Source organism: Rutilus rutilus (assembly GCF_951802725.1).
Source record: "Rutilus rutilus genome assembly, chromosome: 24".
Taxonomy (NCBI): Eukaryota; Metazoa; Chordata; class Actinopteri; order Cypriniformes; family Leuciscidae; genus Rutilus; species Rutilus rutilus.
The window spans coordinates 22,686,420-22,712,896 of record NC_140228.1 but is presented as its reverse complement, the minus strand read 5'-3'; the positions used below and the strand labels follow the sequence as shown (position 1 = coordinate 22,712,896).

General features: G+C 38.3%; 1 protein-coding gene across 1 annotated transcript; it reads left to right on the top strand.

Moving 5' to 3' along the window:
* The first annotated feature begins 1,353 nt into the window (after positions 1–1,353).
* Positions 1,354–26,018, top strand: cavin1b (caveolae associated protein 1b). Its single transcript, XM_084398855.1, has 2 exons — positions 1,354–2,221; positions 23,426–26,018. The coding sequence occupies exons 1-2, from the start codon at positions 1,712–1,714 to the stop codon at positions 24,281–24,283; spliced, it is 1,368 nt and encodes a 455-aa protein (XP_084254981.1). The 5' UTR covers positions 1,354–1,711; the 3' UTR covers positions 24,284–26,018.
* The last annotated feature ends 459 nt before the right edge of the window (positions 26,019–26,477 follow it).

The window sequence follows — 26,477 nt, the reverse complement described above, 5'->3', positions numbered from 1 at the left end:
TCATGTTATCTTCACACATATACAGCACTGTCCCAGAGGGAAATTTTATTACTCAAAAAAGATATTACGAGTTTGGAGTTTGGAATTGTTTCATATAAGTATTACCTTTTCCCTAATTCATCAGGAGGTATAAAATAGACACAGATTAGACAATTGTTGATATACAGTATAATTTATAGCTACAGTTTACAATTATTGCGATTAGATATATTTAGATTTATATCAAATTGCGATTTGATTTGGCAGAATTTGATAAGAAATATTTGAGTTCACCCTTCAGATGTACACTTTAGAAATAGTACTTATTACAGAAATAATACACTTAAAGTGCAAACTGATGTTTTCAGACACTTAATTGCATGTTATTTACAGTTAAATGAAAATGTATTATAGTTTAATTTATATTAAATACAATTCTAAAGTTGTTTTTTTGAAGTTAAGTTACATTTTTGACCCTTAATTGGAATTTCAGAATTATTTCTATTGCCTTTGAAATTAGTGTATTGCCACATAAACTGATGCTGTATGTCGTTTCTGTTGAAATTTGTAAAGAATTGCACTTAATTGTAAACTTCAAATCTAAAAAAGTATATAATTAAAAAAAAACTGTACTTAGAGGTTATATAATATTAATAAAATATGTACGCTTTCATGGATGTTTCTTAACATTAATTTACACCTTTAAAGTACATTTTAAATGTTTTAATAACCTTTGCTGTACAAGGTTATGTCCCATTATTTCAGGGGTGTAGTATTTGTCGTGGTCATGTGATCATGACAGCCACAAGGTGGACCATCCTTATGTAGAATAAAGGTGAACATGATCTCACCAAGTACAACATGTTCCTGGATCAACATTCCAGTCAACAATCAATCAAATCAGATTTGAGGGACAAGTTAACAGTTTATGTCAAGTTACCAGTACAACCAGGGTTAGGTGCTTCTACATCAGTATATTCCCCTGTGATTTTAGGGATAAGTTATGGGAAGGGTTAGGTTTAGTTGTAGGGATAGGGTTAGGACTAAATTTTTGGATTGGAATGATGTTCCAGGATCGACTATATGTTGCTCCAGGAACATGTCTTACTTGGCAAAACCACAGTTAGCATAGAATAAAACAACTTTTTCTAGAGTAGATCACGGACTCTTCATGGACTCTAAATGTAGACTATTTAAACATTAGAAAAAGGTAAGATCTTATTTAAGATTTTTAAAAAAAAATGTTTTACTATGGGGTCCCAGTGCAGGCCACAGGGTGGAGCACTGCTCTCCAACACACACACACACACACACACACACACACACACACATGTATAGCTACACACAGTGCAGGGGGAGTGTCAGTGGGTAAGAGGAAGGCAGCTGGCACGCAGCTGATTTGTCTGGAGGGTTTCACAGGAAAGTGTGGCATTCACGACCCAGCGCTCATGCAGTACAGACCGTCCACAGCCTACTTGCCAGCCTCTGCTGCTCTGGCCAGATCCCAAACACACACACAGAGAGAGAGAAAGTGAGTGAGAGAGAGAGAGCGCGCGAGAGAGAGAGAAAGAGGAGAGCAGATGTGGTTAGTGTGACAGAGGAGGGAACAGTTAGGTGAACTCTAGAGGGGAATCCTGAGAGCAGAAAGAAAGGCGAGTAAGGACACAGAACTTTCCACTGCTTTTATCCTTTCACATTCCATTGATTTTACTAGATACTTAAGCTTTTTATCATGGAAGTGATTCAAGACAGCCATCTGCACCTGGAGGTGCCTGAGCTGCACAAATCCCTTACTGAGATCTCAGAAGATGAAATGAACCTCCCAGGCTCTGATGATGAAGATGAAGTCAACACTGAGAACAAAACAAAAGATGCCGCGGAGAAAGAAGAGGCAGGTGAGGGAGAGAAAGGTGAGATGAATGGAGTCATGGTCCTGGCGCTGCTGGACAAAATCATCGGAGCCGTGGACCAGATCCAGCAGACGCAGGCTGGTCTGGAAGCCCGTCAAAAGGAGATGGAGAGATCAGTGATGGGCATCCAGGGGGAACTCACCAAACTGTCCAAGAGCCACACCACCACGGCAAACACGGTCAATAAGATGCTGGAGAAGGTGCGTAAGGTGAGCGTGAACGTGAAGTCGGTGCGGGGGAACATGGAGAAACAGGCCGGGCAGATCAAACGCCTGGAGAGCAACGAGAACGAACTTCTGAAGAGAAGAAACTTCAAAGTCATGATCTACCAGGTGAGGGTACATGTGCACACAGACGACACTTAGGATTGCTCAGGATTCAGGAGTTCTCAGTTACATTTCAATGAAGCATCAACATTGTCTTAAACGTTTGTCTTGAAATTTTGGAGACAAATGACAATTGTTGACATGCAGTAAGAGTATAGATCTAATGAATGCATAACAGATATCTCATAGCTCAGATCTTGGAGGAAATTGATAAGAAACGTTATTGTTATCTCTTCATTGTTGAGATCTCTTCTCAAATTAAACGTGATATTCCTGTTGTGTGTTTTAAAAAAAAAAAAAGAGAAACAAAGTAAAAGTCTTTGTAAAAGTTATTGGTGTCTGGGAGAAACGATTGGGATATTGACGAGATCTCGCTTGTGTTTTTTCTTTCCATAATTTCCAAATATATTTTGTAGAAGACATCACAACTGTGTTTTGTAAATGTGATTTTTATAATACATTTGTATAGGCCTGCAAATGTAAAATGCAGGGTACATCACATGTAACGGTTAGTTGGTAGGGTGTGGCTTTGGGTAATGAGTTTATGGGTAACACTTTAGTTTAGGGTCCAATTCTCACCATAAACTATAGTTGATTATTAGCATGCATATTACTAGGATATTGGCTGTTTATTAGTACTTTAAGCACGTATTAATGCCTTATTCTGCATGACCATATTCTACCTTACTAACTATTAATAAGCAGTAATTAGGAGTTTATTGAGGAAAAGGTCGGAGTTGTTAGTTAATAGTGAGAACTGGACCCTAAACTTAAGGATACCTTACTATTAATAGAACCATTTTTATAGTGGCACTAAAAAGTGTTTGCATACTTAAAATGCATGAATGCCATTGCATTACAACAAAATATCAAACCAAATGTCACTTGCTTTACAGAATAAAAGTATAAGCCCACTTTTCAAGCTCAACATAACAAGAAGTTTAAGTCACATATGGTTACACTGTAAGAAAACAATCTGTGAATTTTTTTTACCAATACCCTTTTCATTAAGTTTACAGACATTTCATTCAAACCTAATGTGCGTTTCACAATACGAGTAAAACACTTGTGAAAAATCTGTTCAAAAATCTTCCTATTAGTGCAGTACACTCTTTTTACAGACTTGTCTTGTCTAAAATTAAGTGTAAAAATTGAGTGTAAATTTAAGATTAGATATTTGATCATGTTTATTGTGAAATGTTGGTAGATAATGCATAAAACCACACCTGGTTACTCTAGGACAACTGTGTGAACTGACCTCATACTAAAAACACATGATTAAAAGCCATTGGGCAAAAAATAATGAAGAAATGACTTCTTAGAAGAAGCAGCATCTTTTATTCGTGACATTTTGTTATCTGATATTCAGACATTAAGGTGTGGCTTAAAGGGATAGTTCACCCAAAAATGAAAATTTTGTCATCATTTACTCACCCTCAAGTTGTCCCAAATCTGTTTGAGTTTCTTTCTTCTGTTGAACACAAAAGAAGATATTTAGAAGAATGTTGGTAACTAGACAGTTGATAGTAGCCACTAACTTCCAAAAATGCAAAATACTACAGATGTCAATGGCTACCATCAACTGTCTGGTTACCAATATTCTTCAGAATTTATTTTTAGGTGTTCAACAAAAGAAAGAAACTCATACAGGTTTGGAACAACATGAGGGTGAGTAAATGATGACAGAATTTACATTTTTGGGTGAACTATCCCTTTAAGTAAAAGAAAAAAAAGAAAGCATTTTAAATGTATTTTTTATGTATTCTGATTTCTGAAGGGAAAAAACTGTGTTAGTGTGAACTGACGGCCACACATACTGTGTGTGTTCGGAGCTGGGCTACCTGCTGCCTTATAAAAGCAGGATTCTGTTTGATGGCGGCAGAATAAACGAACACTGACATGTTTTTACATGCATTCTCTCCCCAACACGGCAGTCATGCTGGATTAATGTAGAGAAGGTCTCTTTCTTTTTCTCAGAGATGGAAAATACCACAAACAAAATCCTGAGACTATTTTAAAAAGGGTGGGAGTAGTTTGTTAGGGAAAGAGGGAATGGAAGAACATGAACAGAGGGTAAGGACAGAGTACAGGGGAGTGGGAAAAGCTAAAAAATGGTAGCCTCATGCAAAAATAGTCAGAGAGATTTACTCAGACAGTCTGTCTGTAGTTAGAGTTTTTTTCGGCTGTATACTGCGATGTGTAATAGCTTGCAGCTTTGCACAGTGGCGCAAGAACATTCAGAGTTTCCACACAGTGAGTCAGAAGAGGCTGGAGCTGCCCGCCCCACGCACACACACTCCACTAATTACTCTTCCCAATATCCTTCCTTCGCTCATCAGAGAGGGAGGGTGGGTCGCTCACAATTCCACCCTGTTATTTTGCAAGTTTAGGAAGATCAAATTCCACTCTTTTCATTAATTTGTTCCTTCATTTACTTACTCAATCCCTCTTCTTTTTCTTCTATCGAGAAACTAAGTCAAATATGCAAATAGATGTGAATACTTGGTCGATGTATTGTGAGCATCACATTATACAACATGCATTCTCGCTTTATTGTCTTGAGTTGTCAGACTTTTGACTTTGCCATGGTCTGCAGCTTATTTTGGCCAAGAGCAACCGGCCCACTTGAGGAATAGACCTTCTGACTGACATGCAAACAGCCAACTGGTGTTGTTGTTGTTTTTATATTAAATTAAATATAAAACATTTTAAATAAATGGTTTACATTAAATAAATGGCACTACAGTGATATTACAGTTGAGTAGACAAATTGTGATGATCATTTTCTGTACATCCAAAATTAACGAGTACAGATTATTACACAGACACAACTCAAAGCGAAAAATACATTTCTGCTAGTGGATTTCTCATTTACTTTCATCAAAGCCACTAAATTAAATTCCCCCTGTGGTCAATAATTGTATCCCTTAAAGGAACACGCTGACTTTTTGGGACTTTAGCTTATTCACCGTATCCCCCAGAGTTAGATAAGTCCATACATACCCTTTTTCATCTCTGTGCGTGCCGTAACTCTGTCTGACGTACCCATCGCTAGCCTAGCTTAGCGCAAAGACTGGAGGTAAACGGCTCCAGCTAGCATCCTGCTCCCAATGGCCCTCATTTATCATTCTTGCGTAGAAACGGGCGTATATGTTGGCGTAAGATTATGCTTACACTCTTCTCACCGCCTGATTTATGAAGCTGTGCGTACCTTTGAAATCCAGGTGTACGCAATACCTGCGCTTGATAAATGCCGCGGCTGAAAACGAGCGTCATTAGAATAACACGCCCCTATATATTCAAGTCTCCGCTTCCCCCACGCCCTCATTTTACGCCATGGACACACGGAAGACGGCAAAGAAGAGAAACTTCTTTGAGAAAGAGAAAGCGAAACCAGGGAAGTGGAAAGAAACAAAACAGATTTCTAGATTTTTATTATGAATGATGCTTATTGTTATTTAGAAGAAGAATGTCGTTATTATTATTATTTGTATTATTATTATTATTTAAAAGAAGAAGAATGTCATTTTTATTATTTTGTCAGTCTGAAATATTTTTTTGGTCATTGAAAGACTATCGTTACTAAACCCAGTCCGTGCACACCTGCCGGGCCTAACCCTGGCCTAACCACCGTTTAAAAAAATAGTACAACGGCGAGCGCGTCGAGTATTAAACGCCTCGTCCGTTTGGGGAGGTGCGCGCGCAGTCTGCGGAGACTCGCACTGCGGAGCCAGGCGAAAGTATAAACAAGGCTTGAAACGTCAGGTAAAGCGCACAGGCTCGCAACTTAAGGAATACATATGCCTACAATTCAAATGCTTTGGTAAAGTCACACAAATTAAACATTGAAGTCCATGTTGCACAAAAATAAACACTGAAGTTTACAATTACTATGTTGTTGTTTTTTTACAGTGGGTCATAATATATCATATCTTTTAGTTTGTCAGTGCGTTTTGTGGTGTTAGGAATTGTTTTTCTGCGCATTCCCGCACTCAAAACGTGCATACACCACCTCCTGAGCTGGCGTAGGATTTGAGCGTGCCGCACGCCAACGTCCATATTGATAAATCTCAAAGTCACCGTGGTTTTGGGTGTACGCCAGGTGTACGCTGGAAATTTGGTGTACGCACTTTTGATAAATGAGGGCCATTAAGTGGAAATAACTCCGGGGATGCGGTGAATAAGCTAAAGTCCCAAAAAGTTGGCGTGTTCCTTTAAAACTCATCTTTAATCACCAAAATAACATATTTAAATGTTTTTTCCTTGAAAAAAAATTCTTCATGCCTTAAAATAGCTTGAATGTAACTCTACACCCTTGCCTCATTTAGTATACTGTGGTATTCTATGAATATACAAATTAGCCCCGCCTCCTCTCACTCACACCAGCTCAGAGATCCACTCGTTGATGATCACACGTTGATGTGATTGATTACAAGGCAGTTTGTGACGTCAGAAACACCAGCGATTTAAAACTGTGATTTTAAGACTGTCTTTGGTTCACAGCAGAAAATGACTTTGAATTTGCACATGGTTTGTCTTAAAGCATATTAAAAACACCACATAGACATATAAACAACATTAAAAGCTTGATTTTCACCACAGGGGGACTTTAAAACTAAACCTGTTATATCTTTCAAAGATTTGATGGCACAAACCAAATCGAAGTGACTAGTTCTTCCATCATAACAGTTGTTGATTGTGACGGTCAGCCGCTGGCAAATGTTTGGCAATCGTTGAGCATCTGTTGGCCTAGTTTTTGTGGTGTATTGGGGTGGCACAACTATAGTCTAATCCCCGTCTGTGACTTTTTGGCTGATTAAGCATGCTGAATTGGCAGTGGAGCCCATCAGTGACAAGCAGTTACTCTGATTGGCTGTTCAGCTTAGCGAAACAGGTGCACAAGTAGAAAATTGTAAATGATGAAAGAAAACGGAAGTCGAGAGGACACACACAGATAGCTTCTGTCATTTGCTGTGCCCAATTCAAAGGCTACATCCTTCGAAGGCCGATTGCATCACCACAACGCTACAAAGGCTATCCCAATTCGAGGGCTACTTCAAATGCACCCTTCGGTTCGTGGGTAATGAAGGATACAACAGACGGACCTTCGCGGCCTTGCGTATCCCAGAATTCATTGAATGCAAGTGACGACAGGATTTTTTGGAGAGAAACTGCCGGATGCAGCCTTTGAATTGGGACAGCCATTGTATATCCGCTGTCCATGCTCTTCCGGTTTACCTCTTTGAAAGACAGATACAAACTACTGCCACCTGCTGGTACGGAGAGTTATTTCCTCTAACGCATGCGCAAATGTTCATGGTAGTTGGCTATTAGACGTCAGTCTTTGTGGTGCGTTAAAATGTAACATTTTGGCTCAGATGCAGACGACATGAGGTGAAAAAACAGTTGTTGGCACTAGTTCATTGATGTTGTTTTGGACAACTGCTAATGTCTGCTATAGCACCCTTTGTGTAGCAATGCTGAGAATGCTTGTGTTGTGTTATAAATTGCATTCTGGTGCATTTTAGAGCACAACGTTCCTTGAAATCAAGCTTCAGTGGGTAGAAGCGTTTACATTCAAAAACGTGCATGTTTCAGGCCTAATGTATGTCATATGGAGAGTGCTGAACTCATCAGAGCCAAGACGTTTCAGCAATGGCATGCAAATCTAACCATTAGATAATTACACACACATCTGATTTGCATGTTCCACGGGTATGTTGAAACGGTTTAAAGGACAAAGAGCAAACTAATCGTTTGTCTCCTTTAGCACAGTAGGCCAACTTTCCATATTTCATAATTTGTGAAATGTGTGTCTGACAGACACTCCAGGGTCACGAGTTAGAATGTGTTTAGGGGAGTTTTTGTGTCCCTGCCCAAGGGAGACGCCCCTCTCTTCACAACCTTTAGCTCTTCTGTTCTGAGTGAAAGAATAATAGTTGTCATTCAGCAGGGACTGTCATGTAGTGTTGTGGAAGCTAGTTGACAAGCTACTGAAAGCTAGTCATAATGTAATGTAGTTAGACTACAGCAGAGACAGTAGTAAGAGGAGATGGGACACAGCAATAGGATCAATCAAAATGGTCAATATTGCAACTTTGGTCTTTTCTCTTTCAAGCAAATAGAAGCTGTAATCGTAGTCCTAGAAACTTGTTTAGTACTGCTGAGTCTTTGCCTTTTTTGACCCCTCTATATCATCACAAGCATTCATCCTGTCATCTGCTGCTGCTACAACTGACTGTCTCTCACTCAACTACATCTTGTGCTAACATGCTTTTGACATAATTCATTCTCTCTTTTCATTATGTGTTTGATATTCAATTGAGTGGGACAAAAGGTTTTTTTTTTTTTTTTGATCAGTTGGCATCAGTTAAGCATCATAGTTGTGTGTGTAATGTGTTTCAGGTAATAGTAAAAGTGCAAATGTCTTGCAGCACGTTGTCATAATGGTTTGGATTTGTGCAATTATTAAATGTTTACGTAAACACTAAGCAATGTGTGTAACCCATTTTAATTAAGACAGATTTATGAGTGAAACTTGATATTTAGGTGGGACTTAAAAGTGACCTTTTTGTTTATGTAGCACTGGCCGATATGGCAGTTGTCTTGGACTTATACTGACACCTAGTGGTGTGGATGCAGCATTATACAAATATTTTCAATTACTGATCCCATTGTAGAAATGTTCTGCAGTCAGTTGTGATAGTTTTTTCTGGTAGGAAAAGAGTCCAAAAACAATAGAGGTTACTAAGAAATAGCACGTAGTATGTATTTCACATGTCAGCCTCCATGAGGTGAACTGCTTAACATAGAAAAAAGTTGCTTTTATTTGACTGCTGATGGAGTCTTCATCTCATGTGAGCATATGTGATTTAGAATTTTCTTTTTTCAAATATACTATTTTGGTCTTTATTTGTGAAACCTTTCTAATGCAGAAAAAAACACAGCAATCTATTACAATTTGAGAAAACATTACAAAGAAAAAATCTTCGTTGGGATAACATGCATAGAATTATTAAAAACTTTGAACATGTATTAGGAAAGTAGGTAGGCTTCATTTATAAATATAAACGGCATCACTAAGATTCATAGGTTTATTCCCTTCCTAAAAATGAACAGAAAAAATAAATGCTTGGATAACACTTTTATAACACAATTATTATTGTTTAATTAGCTCATATGTAAAGAGTAAGATAATGTTTTTTTGTGCTTTTTTAACAACTTATTAACTGTAAATATTTCTCACTTCAGATGGAAAATGGAAAAATGTCATTAATTAAGTGCACAACTTAATTGTGCTTAATGTATTTGTAAACATTTTAAGGAACACTGAATATGAATGCAATTAATGTCTAATAAAGATTGGTTTAAAGCACTTAATTTATGAAATTTCCCATTTTCCGTGACCTAATCTAAAGTGAGAACTATTTACTTATAATAACCAATAACCAATTCCTTTACTATGAGCTAATTAAACAATAATAATTGTGTTAATTACAGTGACAATGAATGAAGGACTCTTCATAGCCTATAGCCTATTAATATATTAAAGGAACACGCCGACTTTTTGGGACTTATTCACCGTATCCCCCAGAGTTAGATAAGTCCATACATACCCTTCTCATCTCCGTGCGTGCCGTAACTCTGTCTGACGTACCCACCGCTAGCCTAGCTTAGCACAAATACTGGAGGTAAATGGCTCCATCTAGCATACTGCTCCCAATAAGTGACAAAATAACGCCAACACTTTCCTATTTACATGTTGTGATTTGTATAATCACATCAGAGTGTACAAATAACAAGGTCACATGAGACACAGCCATCTTCTAACCGTATACATACTGGGAACTATATTCTCAGAAGGCGAAGCACTGCTACTTCTGCGGAGTGATTTACTCCATACTCATTGTTGCTTCTTGGGCCCTCTGGGCATGGATTTAAAGGTGTATTCCAGTTCTTATTCTTCTATTCAGTGAAAGCAGGAAAGGGAATAAGAGAGGAGGGTTTTGTGGTAGGGTGTGGTGTTTTAACAAAGTGGAGCTCATATTTACCGTGGTGATTCATTCTTTAGGCATCCTGACTCCTAAAACTCCCCCGTCTCCATCCAGCCCTTGCTTCTCATCCCATTTTGCAACCACTCTGTTCTACCCTGCCAGTATATCACACATTTATCAACCTGCCAGTACCTTTCACACCCTGATACTCCCTGCCTCCCAAATCCTGACGGCTCAATGGCCTGAACTTTACCTCAGACTGTTGAATACATTTACTATGACTGTCACTGATAGCTGTTATGTGAGCAGTTTAATAATATAATAATAATAAGGTATGCAAGCTAATTAATTTCACAATAAACGTAAAAAAGAAACACACACACACACACACACACACACACACACACACACACACACACACATACACACAACACACACACACACACACACACACACACACACACACACACACACACACTGTGTATTAGAAATCATTCTAACAGGCTGATTTGCTGCTCAGGAAGCATTTATTATTATTATCAATGTTGAAAACAGTTGTGCTGCTAAATATTTTTGTGGAAATCATGATAAATGTTTTTTTTTTTCAGAATTATCTGATGAATAAAACATAATTCGTTTCAAATAGAAATAATATAAATATAGAATAAATTGCATAATTAAAACATTTAAGATTTTTGTAGCTGTTTATATAGTGTATAAAATAGATCCTTCAGCACACCTTTGTTAGTTAGTTTCAATCTCTTCCTCTCTAAGTGGATCTTGTTCAGAATAGGCTGCAATATGAAAGTCAATCCTCAAAAGTCCATGAGCTACAATCTAAAATATTCTGATTATGGAGAGAAATCTGTAGCAATGGATTAAGATGATTTAAGTAGAGATAAGTGAGAAATTAGAAGGACAAACTTGGATCTTGTCCACCTTATAGAGACTGGAATGCTTAAGTGTATCATATAACTTACATAATGAAGACTGATCACATACTGGAGTAAGTTGATAACTAATGTATTTTAACTGCCCGTTACACTGGTAGACCATATATGGCAAAGTTACAGAAATACTCCAGTTGTCTGCGTCATGTAGAAAAGCCCATTTGCCTTGTGTCACTTTGGAAGCAATTTCAGCGAGGCAGGGGCTTTCTCCACTGACCGAAGAGAGAGAGGCATGAGACCTGGAAAACAAGCGCATTAGAGGAAAAGTTTGTGATACAGACAGTAAGAAGCATGCAGGGTGACGCTATGAGAACAGAACGACATCTGGGCTTCTAAAACACAGCTAGCACACACACATCTGTGAGAAGGGAAGGAACGGCACTAGTGGTTGCTATAAATAGGATCCGCTGCATAGTTGTTTGATTATGAGAGGGGGAGAAGGCTCATAGATGAAGTTGGGTTCTTCTCTGTAATTGATCAGTAAGCATCATGTCCAGCTGAAGGGAATAGCAGAATGGATGGCTATATCCACCGCTGGCACGGCCCAGTGCTGTGTGTCTTTTTTTATTTCTTTCTGTGCAGTTAATCTTCAGGCGGGCATGAGGCATAACAGCATGACTCTGGCTTTTGGCCCATGTTTCTCAGTTTGGCATTGGCTTTATCTCGTTTGCTCTCTCCTAGCCTCCATCTTTCATTTTCTCCTTCTTTTCAGGATTCTTTGAAACTGTATATGAGCTACAAGCTACTTGTAATTTAAAGTTAAACTACAGTTTAGATACCCTTTGTTAACTTAATAATAAAAAAAAGCGACATAAAAAAACAGTAAAAACACTACTGTACTGTACACTACTTCACTAAACTCTAACTTATTAAATGTACTTGGTACAGAAATAATGTACTTTAAAAGAATATACGTTCATGCTCTTAACTGCATGTTAATTCAGAGTAATTAATTAAGTGTGTTAAAAGTGCTATATAAATGAAGATGACTTGACTTGACTTAAAGGGGTCATGACATGGATTTTTATTTTATTTTAATATGTTCATTGAGGTTCACTTATATTGTTCACTTTTTGCACAAAAAAAAACACACGATTATTTTCAACTCTCATTCTGAACCTATGTCTGCAATGATCAGTTTTTAAGGGGTGTCTCCTTTAAGTCTTCCCAGTAAATGGCTAACATCACAAACATAATCAACGCCCACTTACGTTATCTATATAAATCTGTAATTTCCAGACAAAGCTTTATGAAATCTTTTACTAATGGTTTGCAATGTAGCTGCTGTCAGATCCAAAACAGCTGACTGCTTCATCTGTCAAAAAAGCCGTCTTTGCGAACTCTCCATTACACACTGTTCCTTGTTTAGTGGCGTAGCTAGTGGATGGGCATTCAGGGAACGCACTGCAGGCACGATAGCCATAACCCCATCCCACTCCACCCAATCCACCCCTGGGAACACGGTTGTCCTCTTGACAGCAGATTTAAGTGAGTGGTGTTCGTCAGAAAGGGAATGCACATCTGTATACTGTATCCAGTGTAGACAGCATCAGTGATTATAATGGGGTCAATTTGCTTTTGATGTAATTCAACACTCACATCAGGTGTAGGCAAGTGTCAACCGTTAAGCGACTGAACGCCAGTGGGCGGGGGCTATGATGCGATGATGTAAAACTATTTGACGATGTCTTGCTCTTGAGGCAGTTTATTTTATTAAAGTATTTAATCGCGGTTACAGTATAAAAATGACCAAAAACTTTTATGCTACATATAACTAAAAGTATAAACCACTCCATACAAAGTACATGTAAAATGTCGCACATACTTAATCTGAATGAACTGAATCACTAAAATGAAAAACAAACAAACAAAAAAGAATCAGACTTCCTACTACTTGTGGATATTCTAGGAAGACAGACTGTACAGCTACTCGTTGGAGAAAAAAGAAAAAAACATAGCTCCTGACACTGTACTGGAAAAAAAGTAATTCAGTAGTTGCCTATTGCTACTTTTAGGTAGCTACTCCCCAGCAGTTCTTGTCTGAGATGAATGATGGTCACAGTGGGCCTACACAGAGGTAGCATTCTTCTTTATTTAACAAGAAGCTACCCTCTTTGTATAAACAGCAACAACAATAATAAAGAAAAAAGAGATTGATCCTTAGCCATTTGTGGATTGGAGTATATACACACTGTTAAAGAGTTCACCCAAAACATTTAATTCTGTCATCATTTACTCACCCTGATGTTGTTCTAAACCCGTAAGACTTTCGTTCATCTTTAAAACACAAGTGAAGATCTTTTTGATTAAATCTGAGAGCTTTCTGTCCTCTTCATTGACAGTCTACGCAACTACCACTTTGAAGCTTCAAAAAGTTCATAAAGAGATTGTAAAACTAATCCATATGAATTGAGCGGTTTAGCCCAACATTTCTGAAGAGACTCGTCACTTTATATGATGAACAGATTGAATTTAGGCTTTTATTTCACATTTCAAAATTGATCAGCGAACATAAACAGAATATCAAACGAACCTGCTTGACGTGCGCGAACAAACCTCATTGGTTCTTGTGGATGTTCAAACGTGCTGCGTAACACAAGATATTGAACATCCTTGGTTCTTGCTGAAGCTTAAACGTGCGCAACACCAGCCCGTTCTCATCCCAAGGCGTCATATACTGACGCTTTTGACATTTCGTCTACATCCAACGCACATGGCACCCTTTAGCGTCAATATGAGACGCAGATAGATATGGGCCAGAAGGCGCCTCCTAGCGGTCTAACCCTAACCCTACCCCAGACCTAAACCTACCCATAACCGAACAAAGCTATCTCATATTGACGCTAAAGGGTGCCATGTGCGTTGGATGTAGACGAAATGTCAAAATGTCAGTATATGACGCCCTAGGATGAGAATGCGTTGGCAACACAAGATATTGAACATCATTGGTTCTTGTGGAAGCTCAAACGTGCGTAACACAAGATATTGAACATCATTGGTTCTTGCGGAAGCTCAAACGTGCGTAACACAAGATATTGAACATCATTGGTTCTTGCGGAAGCTCAAACGTGCGTAACACATGAGAATGAACCTCATTGGTTCTCGCACGTTAAGCATGCATTCTTGAGCTCCCGTTTACCACAACTGATTTATAAAGCGTCATATTTGAAGCGTCAAAGTGTCTGTTGCGTAGCAGTCAATGGAGGGACAGAAAACTCTCAGATTTCATCAAAAATATCTTCATTTGTGGTCTGAAGATGAACGAAAGTTTGATGGGTTTTGAAACGACATCAGGGTGAGTAATTAATAACAAAATTTTCATTTTTTGGTGAACTATCCCTTTAAGTTTTGGGAGTCAAAAAATACATTTAAATCCCGAACATGGCAGTTTTTCACAATGGTTGCTAGTTATATCTCACTTTGCCTTGTCACATCTGTAAACCATTTGGGATTACCTATTTTATTTTACTTATTTTTACCAAAGAAATATTAACTATTGGATATGTATTATTATTTGCCAATAGTATTATATTTTAACAAAGGCAATCCTTTTGTGTATTGAAATTTGAAAGCCTCTGTATTGCTTTTCAGAGCTGTTAAGCGTTTGGTGCAGAAAAAAAAAAAGTGTAAAAATAAGAAACAGAAGTCTGAATCAGTATTTTGCTGTGGGGAGCATTTGGTACATTACTACGGCTGTACAGAGAGGATGTACTGATGTTCCACACAGTCATAAATCTCTGTGTAAACACTAACCTCTCTCCTCCATTGTTATTGGAAAGAGTAACTCAGCAGCACCATGGCAACCGTGATCGTGGTGCCAGACAGCGCTCTAAATCAGTGGGCAGAACCAACCAACGGCAATGGCATGTTCTGAATAACAAGCTAAATATTTTTTCACTGTACTGCATATAGGAAAACGTCAGTTTAAGAAATGGGTTGCAGCTTACCACAGACTGGAAACTGCCTGCTTTGCTTATAAAACTCAACATGGCAACAAACGCATGAGTTGCTCCATGCGCCATGCCTTAAACCTTTAGGAAACATTTTTGAACAGTCTGTTGTTGATGAATATGAAAATAAAGAATTGCTTTGTGAGTTCCAGATGCTGTATGCCAATGTTCACTTTCTCAGTGCAGCGTTTTCCAATGGACTCTGCCATTTTATAGCATATAGCACATTGTTTTCCTAAAGTTTACACAGAACTCCACATGGATGTGAATGATCGAGGACAGCCGCAATTGCTAAGCACACACAGTTGCCACAGTTGTCTCGATGGTCACCATAAGGATATTGTTGTGCGGTTGCCATGTCAACTGCCAGTGTTTATGGCATCAAAGAGTTTAATTTGGTGTTGTAACAGTTGAACAGCCTTGCTCTCTCTATCTCAACAACAGCCTCTGATTCATCAAATATTCCCTGCAGGGAAAGCCAGCATACCATCACTTTATATAGTCAAATCTCTCTCTCTCTCTCTCTTTCTCTCCCTCTCTCTCTCTTTTGCAGAGAAAATAACTCCGCAAAAGAACAGCTGAAAAGAATAGACTTTTCTCTAGAGTATGTCCACACAATGTTTTCCGATTTCTCTCTCCTTCTGTTCCTCCATTAACGTGTTGAGGATTATCGTGATAAAAGAACAGATAGTTCAGACTTTGAATTCAAACAACACCAATACTATGTTCTGTCTTTCGAGAAGCATGACACCTCAGTGGCGGAGGTTACAGTTTCAGGGCCGCAGTCCAAGGACTGACCCTAAGTTTGTGTAAGTGTTGAATGTGACTCTAACCCTAACCTCTTAGCATCCAAGGTGAACTCATCAATGAAGTAGTGAAATAGTGAAGTCATCAATATTTGGTGGAAATACTGCCTTAGTTCCACTTTTTAAGTGAAAAAATAGAAATAAATACATAGATGCCTCATTAGTGGCTGTTTCTATGGGCCGCTAAAGTAAGCCGTCTGCCATATTGGAAAGGTCAAAGCTGGTCCTTGAACACTCGAGAGCACGTTAACAGTGGAGAAGGGAATGTGGCATCTGCGTATATGTGTGGTATTGCCACAGAAAAGAATCTAACTACTGACACTTACAAGTCGGGTGGATACTGCTCTCAGTGTTTTTATTGTTCATCAGCTGGAAATAAACTTGTGATTCCAATGATATTGTTTCTGTGTCGTTATAGTTGTGATGTAGACTTCTCCTTTTTATAAATCTATCTAAACCTTCCTTTTCTAGTTTTAATTATTATTAATTAGGGTTAGTTATTAACGTGTTCATTATGTGAGCATTTTTTTTTCAGTATAATGCGTTAAAAATATTTAACAGTTAACGCAGCATCTATTTTCTGTCATTCTTTGGCTGCGCTACAGTATATGACTACACTATCATTCTTCCTAGTGCTATTAAACCATTCAAGTGCAATAAGATGCAAAAAAAGAACAAAAATCTGTACTGAAATTATGTCAAAATTCCCTTTTTTCCCCTGAGTATCATCGGAAGCACAGTCTTACATTTAAAAAGTGTTAAATAAACGTAAAAAGTTGTAAGAAAATAGGATGTGTGTCTGACCTATGTAATGTGTGTCAGCTCTTAAAGTGACAGCAGCCTAATAAACCTGCTGCTGTCTGTCATTATTGTTAATCAAAGAACAAAAGACAAAGAGAAAATCACTCACTACACTTGACTGAATAACTTAGTGCATCAGTGATTCATAGTGCTTAGTAAAAATATGACATTAAACAAATATTTACAATATACCGTCTTATGGTGAATCTACATTATTTTGTAGATTCAATTTGAAAGTATTACAACATAAAAATATATTAAAAACTTTAATGTTTGGGGTGATTAATCGTAAATTAACTACAAAAAACTGTGGTGTGTTTTTCTGTGTTTCTTTTTTTTTTTTTTGTGAAACTAAATCTTACCAAAGCCATCTGTGCTCGACAAACACATTCACATTCCACACGTACTCCCTTATCCTGGTGTTCCACGTTTTCATTTCCTTCCATGATGAAGTTATGCAACATGTCCGGAGGATTCCCTTCCACACATCCAGTGCTATATTCTTGGGAAAACCCCACACCCACTCATTTTCCCTCTTCCCTGACCCTGTGCTGTAGTTTGTGGCTTTGAATGGAAAGGTGGGGCGGAGGGTGTTTTGGGAGGGAATCCCTCGTCGCCATAGAGACACGTCAGGCTGGAGGCAGGCAGATGTGAAAGAGCTCTTCACATGTGGCTGAAAAGAGACGCTTCTGTGAGGCAGTGGAAATATTCCACCATGCACACACAGTGTTTTCATTTATCAGTCTGCTGACATGTGCAAACATTTTCAGCTCGGTTTCTTGTTCTAATGAGGATTAGTTCACCCAAAAATGAGAATTCTGTCATTAAACTCAACCATGTTCTTTCAACCCCGTATGGCATTCTTTCTTCTTTGGAACAAAACTTTTATATTTTGAAGAAAACTTTGAGCAGGTTTTTAACATTCAATGGCTTTTCTTCATCAATCTCCAAAAGAATACAAGCACCATAAATGCAGTCAAGAATATTCCAAATCTTCTGAATCCATGTGATGGCAACTGTGAGAAATAGATTGAAATTTATACAGTATAAACAGAGTCAGTGAGGTGAACTCAAGAATCAATCTTGATTTTTGGATAAATTGTTCGGTTCACTAATCTGGACCTAAAGTTAAAGTTAAACGTTTAGAATTAGGGTCTTAAAATTCTGATTTTGTTTTCCAGCATATGGGTTTGGAAAGACGAAGAATAAATAATGACAAAATTTCCATTTTTGGTAAATTACTCTGTGGTGAACCATAATGAAACACTTCATGACATTTTCACTTTTTCATCTCATTTGTGGAGATATAAAGTTGTGGTATGTGAGGAAAAAAACTGTTTTCATATGAAAAAAAGAAGAAAAAAAAGACAGATAGAGTCTTAAAAATGGACGGATAAATGAAAGTATAAAGGAAAGGAAACCCCACCTGGGATTGAAGCCAGCTGATATCAACATATGACAAACCTACCTGCAAACACATGAGAGAGACAGACAGACAGACAGCAGATAGAGAGACAGTTAACCAAACCACACACCATGTGACGCACACACAGTCAAAAGATCTCTTGTTGTTTCATTTTGTGTTTGTTCACACTGTCTCAGAGACACACAAACAACTCTTCTGTTCCTGTGCTCATATATTATGTCAATCTCTGTAGCCCACGGCTCTCCATGCTTCTGTGGTTGGCTCATGGAAAAGTCCAAGCAGTCTCTGAAAGTAATTCATATGTGTGTGTGTGTGTATACGTGTAGAACACCTTGTGTTTAAGAGGGAAAAAAGGAGAAAGCTGTTGCATGACACCGTCTTTCTTCCCTGACCACGATGAGAAACAGAATGAGAAAGAAAGTGGAAGAATTCATTTCTCATTCCTTAAAACGTGTTGCTGCACTGACTCAGATACTGTGTTACTTGTTTCTAAGGCAACTGTGTTGTGTGTGTGAAGTGTGAGATGGTGGGATTACACTTTAACCATATTTAAAGACAACTGAATAATGAAATTACATATAAAGGTGTTCTTAAGTCCTACTTAAATTGGTCAAGAAAGCACTCTAAAATAAATATTACCACATTTAATATACATTTTCATTTAATTGCAATTAATATGCAGTTAAGTGTCCAAAAACATTACATTCAGTTCACACTTAAGTATATTCTTTTAAAATGCTAAAGTATGCCATTACAAATGAATGTCAAATTTTGTGGTTAGATTTATAGATCTCTGTAAAAACCATGTCATGCACAAATTAATATATTGTTATGCTATATGCTCAAACTATGCTCAAATCCGCAAACAACAAAATAGCCATGCATTTTACACAGATTACACTAAATATGAACCTAATAACGTATAAAGGGAGTTCTGTCTCATGGTTTGAAAGGATCTAGCCTTTCAAAAGGGAACAATTTCAATGGGAATTTTTCTTGGGAATGTGAAAAGTAACTCCCCAGCTCTTATCGTTCCCTTCATACTCACATTTACTCACATTTTCCAATGGTTTCTAGTGGTGGAGTGCGTGTTTCCCTTCCTCTCCGCTCAGCAGAACAATGCAACATTAACTTGAGAGAGGCACTTTGGGATGTGGGCTCACCAAGGTGACTGCCTAACTTCCTCTAACATGTTCCATCTTACTGTTTCTTCCATTACAGCTGCTTTTACAGAATGTTGTTTACACAAGATCAGCGACCTCCTGACCTTTGGGTCTTTAGTGCTTAGATTAGATGCCCTTCTTATATTCTAGTCCATACTTTTGATTGTGTAATAAAATGCCTTGATACTTGAGACTTTTCAGTACTGTTTGTGTTAGCCTGCAAGCATTAGCATCTAGCAAAGTTCATTACCTTAAAATTCTTTGGGATAGTGTGTTGTTCGTCATACACCATAAGAAGGTATTTTGCTTGAGGGGACCTGGATTTAAATCTGGCCTGTGACATGACCTCTTCTCCCTTCATTTTCCTGTCAGATCTCTGTTTTATCTGATACATGCTAAAAGACCATAAATAAACCGACAGGCTTTACTTTGACCCCAAGAAATAGTTTGACAAGCACAGTTTTCTAAACATTGCTGATGTACTTACCAGGGATGGAAATTAACTTTTTTGTCCACCGGCCACTGTGGCTGGTGGATTTCAAAATCTACCAGCCACTCAATGTTTTTACCAGCCACTTTCTTGTTTTTAACCGACAATGTGTAACTGCATGTGAAAATTAATACTACAAGATCTACAATACTTAAGCAGTTTATTTAATCTCAAGTCTCAATGAAATACTGACATTTTCTCTTTCTCTCTTATATTTCTCTTTTTTACCTGGATGTGGCATTTTAATGATTCGTGGTCTTTTATGGCTTCCAGTTTTAGGTTTTTAGTCCCAACAATGAAACTAGGGCTGGGCGATATGGACCAAAAGTCATATCCCGATTATTTAGGCTGAATATCGATATACGATATATATCCCAATATTTTTTCCGCAAAGTGAAAGCAAATGTTCAGTCAAAGTCAAAGCCAAATATGACATGTCACAAGTAGTTTTATTGAAACCGGCTATTTCCACACACACAAGTACTGTCCCCCTTTACTTAACATAAATTGTAAGAATATGACTAATAGTAAAGACTAGTACTAATAAATAAACATTAGGCCTATGCGAAAGCTATTAAATAGCAGTCCCAAACTAGTTTTTGTTAATACAATGTTGGTATGAGCCACTAGAGTCATTTAAAAATATAAAAAATAACACAAAGAAAAATAAAGTGGTATTTTGGGGTTAATATGGAAACGACAGTTACCATGGTGAATACACAATATTAACAATAACTGTTAATGAACCATGGAAACTGCTCCTGGTGAATAGTATGAAAATCATCCCTGCATTACTTTTATTTTGTGTAATTTACAACGTAACGGCGTTGCATGCTCGTAGTTTATTTTGCACTTTATATACAGTGAGGCGATACACAGCGCGCGCCACCACATTTGCGCGTGCAATTGAAGAGTGTTCGCTACGAGAACAGGATAACGGCTGACGTGACAGGACAAGAAAGTCCGTTTTTCTGAGGTGAAAGACTTTATTTCAGCGTACACTTATGTCCTCTAAAAGTGTCCGCCGTCTGTGTGAAACAGTATATTTTTATTTACCCGCCCGGGGGCCGGTAGGTGAAGCGAGTTTACCCGCCACAACACAAAATCACCCGCATTTGGCTGGTGGCGGGTGCTAATTTCCATCCCTGGTACTTACTATTGAACAGAAAGTTTACTAAACTTGCAACGCATTCTCATCCTAGGGCGTCATATACTGACGCTTTTGACATTTCGTCTACATCCAACGTACATGGCACCCTTTAGCGTCAATATGAGACGCACAGAGCTTTGTTCGGTTATGGGTAGGTTTAGGTCTGAGGTAGGGTTAGGGTTAGAGCGCTAGGAGGCGCCTTCTGGCCCATATCTATCTGCGTCTCATATTGACGCTAAAGGGTGCCATGTGCGTTGGATGTAGACGAAATGTCAAAAGCGTCAGTATATGATGCCTTGGGATGAGATCGGGCTGAAACTTGATATCGCTACACTTAAAAAGAAAAATGCTGGCTTGCTTCAACCCATGTTTGGGTCAAATATATGGACCAACCCAACCGTTGGTTTAAATTAACCAACGGTTGGGTTTGTCCATTTTTGTCCATGGGTTTGTCCAAACAACCCCACATATTTTCAGCGTGTAGTCAGGTGCGGTTTTCGATTTTCGCAAAAAAAATTCCCAGGCAGATTTTCCCAACCTGATCTCACTGCAGTTCGTACATATTTTACGAGTTGCCCGATTCGTACGCCAACTCATGCGAATTCGTACGAATTGGTCGTTAGATAGCGTTAGATTTTCCTCATGTTCAAGTTATACAGAATCAGAGCTATCCAGATAGTCATACAGATTCGTGTAAGCTGCTTAGTTTAAAGGTGACTTCTGCGTTAGTTGTGCTTCATACATTGCTACACTATTGACAATGGACAGTAGACCTTTTATTGGCTGTTAAATTTCACAAAAATTTCGCCACACAAGGCCATTAGAATGAACATTTCCCAGAACTTTGACAGAGCTCTTATTGGTCTTAATAATTGGTTTACTCTAATATTTCTCTCTCTATTTGACACAAAATAAACTCTTGAACTTAAATAAAACTGGCGTACTGTACATCATCCTCATGGTACAACCCAAATATTATGACATTAATATATTAATTTGAAATACGTCCATCCCCATGCAGTATGAACAAGTGGGATGAATACCTATTGTCCCCGTATGACACATCTGTTTTGATGTGGTTGGGGGTATTACAGTAGATTAATGCAAATACAAACATTTACAGCAGCAGAAAACACCTTTACACCAACACTTTGTTTACTTGTTTGTTGATTCCATGTTTGCTGTTTTCTGTGTAGATCCTTTGTCTCTACTTGATGCGGAGGAAATAATAAATCAAACAATAAGAAAAGACATCCTTGTATTAGTTAGTTTGGCCTGGGAATGTTGGCAAAGACATTACCGGAGCAAAACGGGATGACTCAATGTATCACACGGATGGAAAATATGTCTCCTTTACAAACAAGTCAGAGCATTGTGCTGTAGAAAAGAGTGCGCTTGGGAACGAGGGGCTTCTGAGGATGGAATGCAGGGAATTAGGGTCGGGCAGGAGGGTGGGAGACAGGTCGGAAGGGAAGGGCGATGAAAGAATGGAAGAACAACAAAAGAAAGAAAACAAAAACACTGTTGAGGAACATAAGAGGAACAGCAGTACATTGTGCATATTCTCCCTGTGTCGACCTCTGAAGTATTAATTTGTCATTTTAAAAAAATAGCTCTTTCATATGCATTATCTGCACGTGCTTGTTTGACATTTGACATAATTTAAAAGGGCTATCAGTGAAATGGGGACCTGTTCGATTTTGAAAGTAACTTTTAAATTGAAGTTCTGTGACATGTTATACAGTTTATTACATAAGGAAGGCATATAAATTACATTGTGCCAAATTAGATCATCTCAAATAAAAATGTAAAATATATATTGAAAAGACACAAGACTATCCTTTATTTAACCATCTTATGAACATATTTACTAATACAGAAAGAAGTAAGGAAGGAATAAAAAAATAATGTATAATGCCAAATAGAAGGTGACTCTTGGAATGACCTTTTAAATGATACCTACCATACAAGTGCATGCATGATAAAGTGTTTGTAGTGACCCATAAAATAATAACAGGACCTCAGTGAAATCAAATGCTCTCCCTAATAATAGTCTTGTTGTAAATTCAGCATATGGGTGGTTGTGTTTTTGTGAGTAAGGTCACCATCAATGCTAGTACGGATGCTGAACAATAGGGCCATTAAATGGGTTAAATAAAGACAGGACATTGATTGTTTTGGTGGTGCTTAGTTTGGGGATCTGTTACATGCTTTTGGCAAAGGATGCTTATTATTTTCTCATTTCCTTAAGGAGAGAGATACAACTCTGGGGAAAATAGATAGTGGTGCCTGAATAATGGTAGCATGTTGGTAGGCGGTAGTTAGGTTCTTTATTAGGTTATGGCTTGAGGCCCGGAGCCCGCCACAGATTCTCTCTGCTTGTATACCTTGATAAAGAAAGACAATTGTTTTGAGAATTGTGTATGTGTGATTGCCCTCATGGCAGTAAATTATATGACTATTTTGGTGTCTCTCTGCAGGACGAGGTGAAAATACCTTCAAAAGTCAATGTGGCCAAGTCTATGAAGTTTCCAGAGCCTGTGGAAGGAGAAGCTGAAGGTGAACTCAAAGCAGCCGCAGAGGATGAAGGTGAGGACAGAGAGAAAGTCCATCTGGACCTGTCCTCTGATGAAGAGGAGGTGGAGATCGAGGAGACCATTGGGGAGTCTCGAGCAGAGCGCATCAAACGGAGCAGCCTGCAACGCGTCCAGAGCATCAAAACCGCTTTCTCCAAGGGAAGTATGGAGAAAACCAAGCAAAAGACCAAGGATAACTTGGAGAAGACCAAACAGAAGACCAAAGAGAACTTGGAGAAAACTCGCATGAAGACCAAAGAGAACTTTGAAAAATCCAGGCAGAAGACCAAGGAGAACCTCGAGAAGACCAAACAGAAGACCCGAGAGAACCTGGAGAAAACACGTCACAACATAGAGAAAAAGATGGGCAAACTCACCAATCGCATGTCTGTGAACCCCGAGCGCAAGGAGAAGATGAAGAACTCGCAGAAGAAGGTGATGAAGTCTTTCACTCCTGACCACGTCATCTATGCCCGCTCCAAAACGGCTGTCTACAAGGTTCCACCGTTCACCTTCCACGTGAAAAAGATCCGTGAGGGAGAATTGGAGATCCAGGGAACCGAGATGGTGGAAGTCGGCGGGGACACAGAGGAGGTGGAGAACGCAGTGATGGAGGGAGGAGAAGATGAGGAGATGGAGATGGAAGGAGGAGACATGGTTGAGGAAGACGACGAGACAGAAGACAGCCCTGAGATAAGGGCGCTACTGGAGAGGGGAGACGAGCTGGTGTTGGTGGAAGACCATGACAGAGACAGCGATTAGTGTGTGTGTATGTGTATGCATGTGTATGTGTGTGTTTGGCGCTTACACATTAGAACATCTGATGGGTGGGAATGCATCAAATAAGTTTTTAATCATTTTGATGAGCCGGCTCAGTTTGATATCAAGTGTCAATGCAGCAAATATGATTTCTGAAACTCTCTTAGATTGTAATTGATAAAAAAAAAAGCTTTTGGTTGCTATAGAGCATCCATTTCGCCAAACCCAGATTTTTGTCCTCCCAGCCTTTGCGCCCATTAAAGTGTTGTAGCGTTCTTTGACATAGCATAACCTCTATTGTGTAGGCGCCCTGAACATGTGTGCTGTACTGCTGATCCAGATGTTGGATGTTGCAGGAGAATGTGAATGTATCCGTTTGCATGTGTGTATTTACGTCTTTTCTAGCAGCAAAATGTTTCAAATATAAGGTGACTCCGTTCACCTGATGTGCGACTGAGAGATTTACTGTACTAGTCCAAGTAACTTAGTTCCTTGAGTTCACCTTGTTTGATAAGGGTAAGGGGCAGGGACTAGGCATGCTGACCAATAAGATGAAATACGGTTTCTGGAAACATTTTTATGCTAGTTGGAAAGAATGAACTGACATTTTTGACTATATGAAATAGATAGGCTTGATCAAATGAACAACAGACTTCTTGGACAGGTAGTTCTGTTGTACTAGAAGATTATTTGGTCACACTTTATATTAGGTGGCCTTAACTACTATGCACTAACATTAAATACCCACAAGACTATAGATTTACTGTATAGCCAAATGTTGTTTTGGAAAATTTTCCACATTTCCTGCTAATGACTTTGAGGTATGGTTAGGTTTAGGAGTTAAGGCCACCTAATATAAAGTGTGACTGATATTCTTCTTGTTCTAGTCTCAGAGCTACAGACTGTTCTTCACTTTTCATAGAAGGTGGAAGAACAAACCAAGATAAGAAAACCTGAAGTATTGCTTCTAAGTGCTCATTTTTACATATATTTTATATAGCTTAGAGTTTAATGAATAATTTTACATTTCCTTAAAACAGGCTGTCATAGTCAAACTGTTACACTGTTGTTGTTGTTGTTTTTTTTGTCCCAATGTGAAAAATCACACAAATTATACATAGTTAAAAAAAGATGAAACCAATGAAACACCAAGAAAATATTATATGAATAAACTGTTTATCCTCATAATATTTTGCATTGGTTTGCTGGAGACTATCAAAATACATCGACTATAGATGAAGTATAAAGGTCTATAAAATGATCTTGGTTTCAGAATGTCATGAACTGCAATACTGTTTGTGTAACATTTGCACGTCCCCTGGTGGACATGTGTGGTAATGTTATAATAGGTCAACGAGCGATGAACCCTTCCTCATTTATAGACCTATGAGCACAAACATATAATAAGCAAAAATAGGTATGAGCTGCAAAAAGCTACAGCTAATGTCATCAGCACCTCCTGATCTTGAATTAAATGCATATGATTATGGATCACTGCTATTACTTAGAGAGCACAATCATTTCTCAGATGTTACCTTCATTCTCTTAATTGCTCAGATTGTATCATTTCAGTAATTGCGTACTGCAAAACTTCTACTATAAGCATCTTAGCTTTTTTATTTTAAGCATCTTAGCTTTTTTTTTTTTGCTTGTGTAGCTGATGAAGCATATGAATACTCTCTTGTAATGTCACATGTCTTAACCACTAATGTGTTAATAAAAGCAATCATGCTTCACATTCCATGAGTTCTGCTTGACTGATCAAAATTAATGTATTATTTTTGCACTTTATTGTTGCATTGTACTTTATAATTACAAGTACAGCAAGTATTTCTTCTTACTTATACAGAATTAATGGCACACTTGGTAAATATGCATATATATAATTTTGCAAAAATCTAACCTTGAAGTAAAATAATTGAAAGTGAGTGGAAATCACATTATGAAATAAATGTTTTCTCCAAAGCACGTTGGCCACAATTATTGGCACCCTTTTATTAAATACTTTTTGCAATCTCCTTTTGCCAAGATAACAGCTCTGAGTTTGGAGAACACCTGACAAGAGATCAGAGATCATTCCTTCATACAGAATCTCTCCAGATCCTTCAGATTCACAGCTTCTTCTCTTCAGTTCACTCCACTCATCAGGTCAGGGAACTGGGACGGTCATGGCAGAAGCTTCATTTTGTGCTCCGTA

Excerpts from the sequence above, each read along its gene's own strand:
- cavin1b (XM_084398855.1), top strand. The coding sequence starts at position 1,712 with ATGGAAGTGATTCAAGACAGCCATCTGCACCTGGAGGTGCCTGAGCTG. Across the intron at positions 2,222-23,425 it reads TCAAAGTCATGATCTACCAG|GACGAGGTGAAAATACCTTC; the intron begins GTGAGGGTACAT and ends GTCTCTCTGCAG.